Here is a 931-nt window from a genome sequence, read left to right on the forward strand (position 1 = left end):
CAACTGGTTATTTTAGCTGCCATAGAGTCACATCCCACACAGAGGAAATGAACAATATCAGAAAAACGGATCCCGGCTATCAGAAGTCGAGTGTTTCCTGAATTTGTCTGTATTGAGGATGTCGATAAAATAATCAGCAGCGTGCACTACTCCGGGGGAAGGGTCTGCTTCACGCAGCCAGGAAAACACTTAACAGCTTCTGAAACCAGATTTACTCCTATCGAGAACTCAAGATTTCCTGTATGAACGGAAAGGGTCAGGCTCTTTCACTACACAAGCTTGTTGAACCAGGTCCAAGCCCCGTATCCACCCGGACCCGGCAGCTATCCTTGCGCCACAGGGGACGGCCTGGGACGCCTTGGCACTCCCTTGCCTGTCCCTCCAGCTAAGCGGACCCCACCCAGAGCGACACGCGCGCCCTAGTACTGCCTTCGGCCGCCAGCCCCGGCGGCAGCGCCCGAGGTCTAGCCAGGGCCCGCGCGCCCCGACGCCTGCAAGGTGCAGGAAAACCAATCTGAGTCATGGTGTGGTCACCCCGGCCGCGCGCCGCCGGGCCCGCGCCTCCTGTACCCGCGCGCGCCCGAGAGCCGCTTTTCAATCGCTTTTGCCACAACTTTCTATTACCTCCCCCTCCGCCCCCGCCGCCTCCTGGGCGCTGCCACCTGCCGGGTGGCGCCTCCCTCGCCGCCCCTTCGGCTCGGCCCCGCCATGACCCCGGCCGCCTTACCCAGAGGGTCGTGGCGGAGTAGAGCGTGCGTGTAGTCGTTCACCGTCCGCGGAAAGGGGTACAGAGGGCCCCCGAAGCCGCCGGGTCCGTAGGCGGCGGCCAGCGCGGCGGCGGAGTGGTGAGAGAAGGCGGGGTGGATCGGCGTGGGCTCGTACACCGGGGTCCGGTAAGAGGACACGAGGCTGGTGAAGGAGGAGTTGGGGG

At 63.2% G+C, this 931-nt stretch overlaps 1 protein-coding gene across 1 annotated transcript in view; it reads right to left on the minus strand.

The window, feature by feature from the left end:
• Nucleotides 1-926, minus strand: part of HHEX (hematopoietically expressed homeobox) — a gene marked incomplete at its 5' end in the record, with an annotated part of 5,673 nt that extends 4,747 nt beyond the window's left edge. The window contains one exon of the mRNA XM_015599871.2: nucleotides 728-926. Within this exon, the coding sequence (XP_015455357.1) occupies nucleotides 728-926 (199 nt within the window). The remainder of the gene's footprint in view (nucleotides 1-727) is intronic.
• Between the last annotated feature and the right edge of the window lie 5 nt (nucleotides 927-931).

The sequence above is a fragment of the Pteropus alecto genome, unplaced genomic scaffold (genome assembly GCF_000325575.1).
Source record: "Pteropus alecto unplaced genomic scaffold, ASM32557v1 scaffold88, whole genome shotgun sequence".
Taxonomy (NCBI): domain Eukaryota; kingdom Metazoa; phylum Chordata; class Mammalia; order Chiroptera; family Pteropodidae; genus Pteropus; species Pteropus alecto.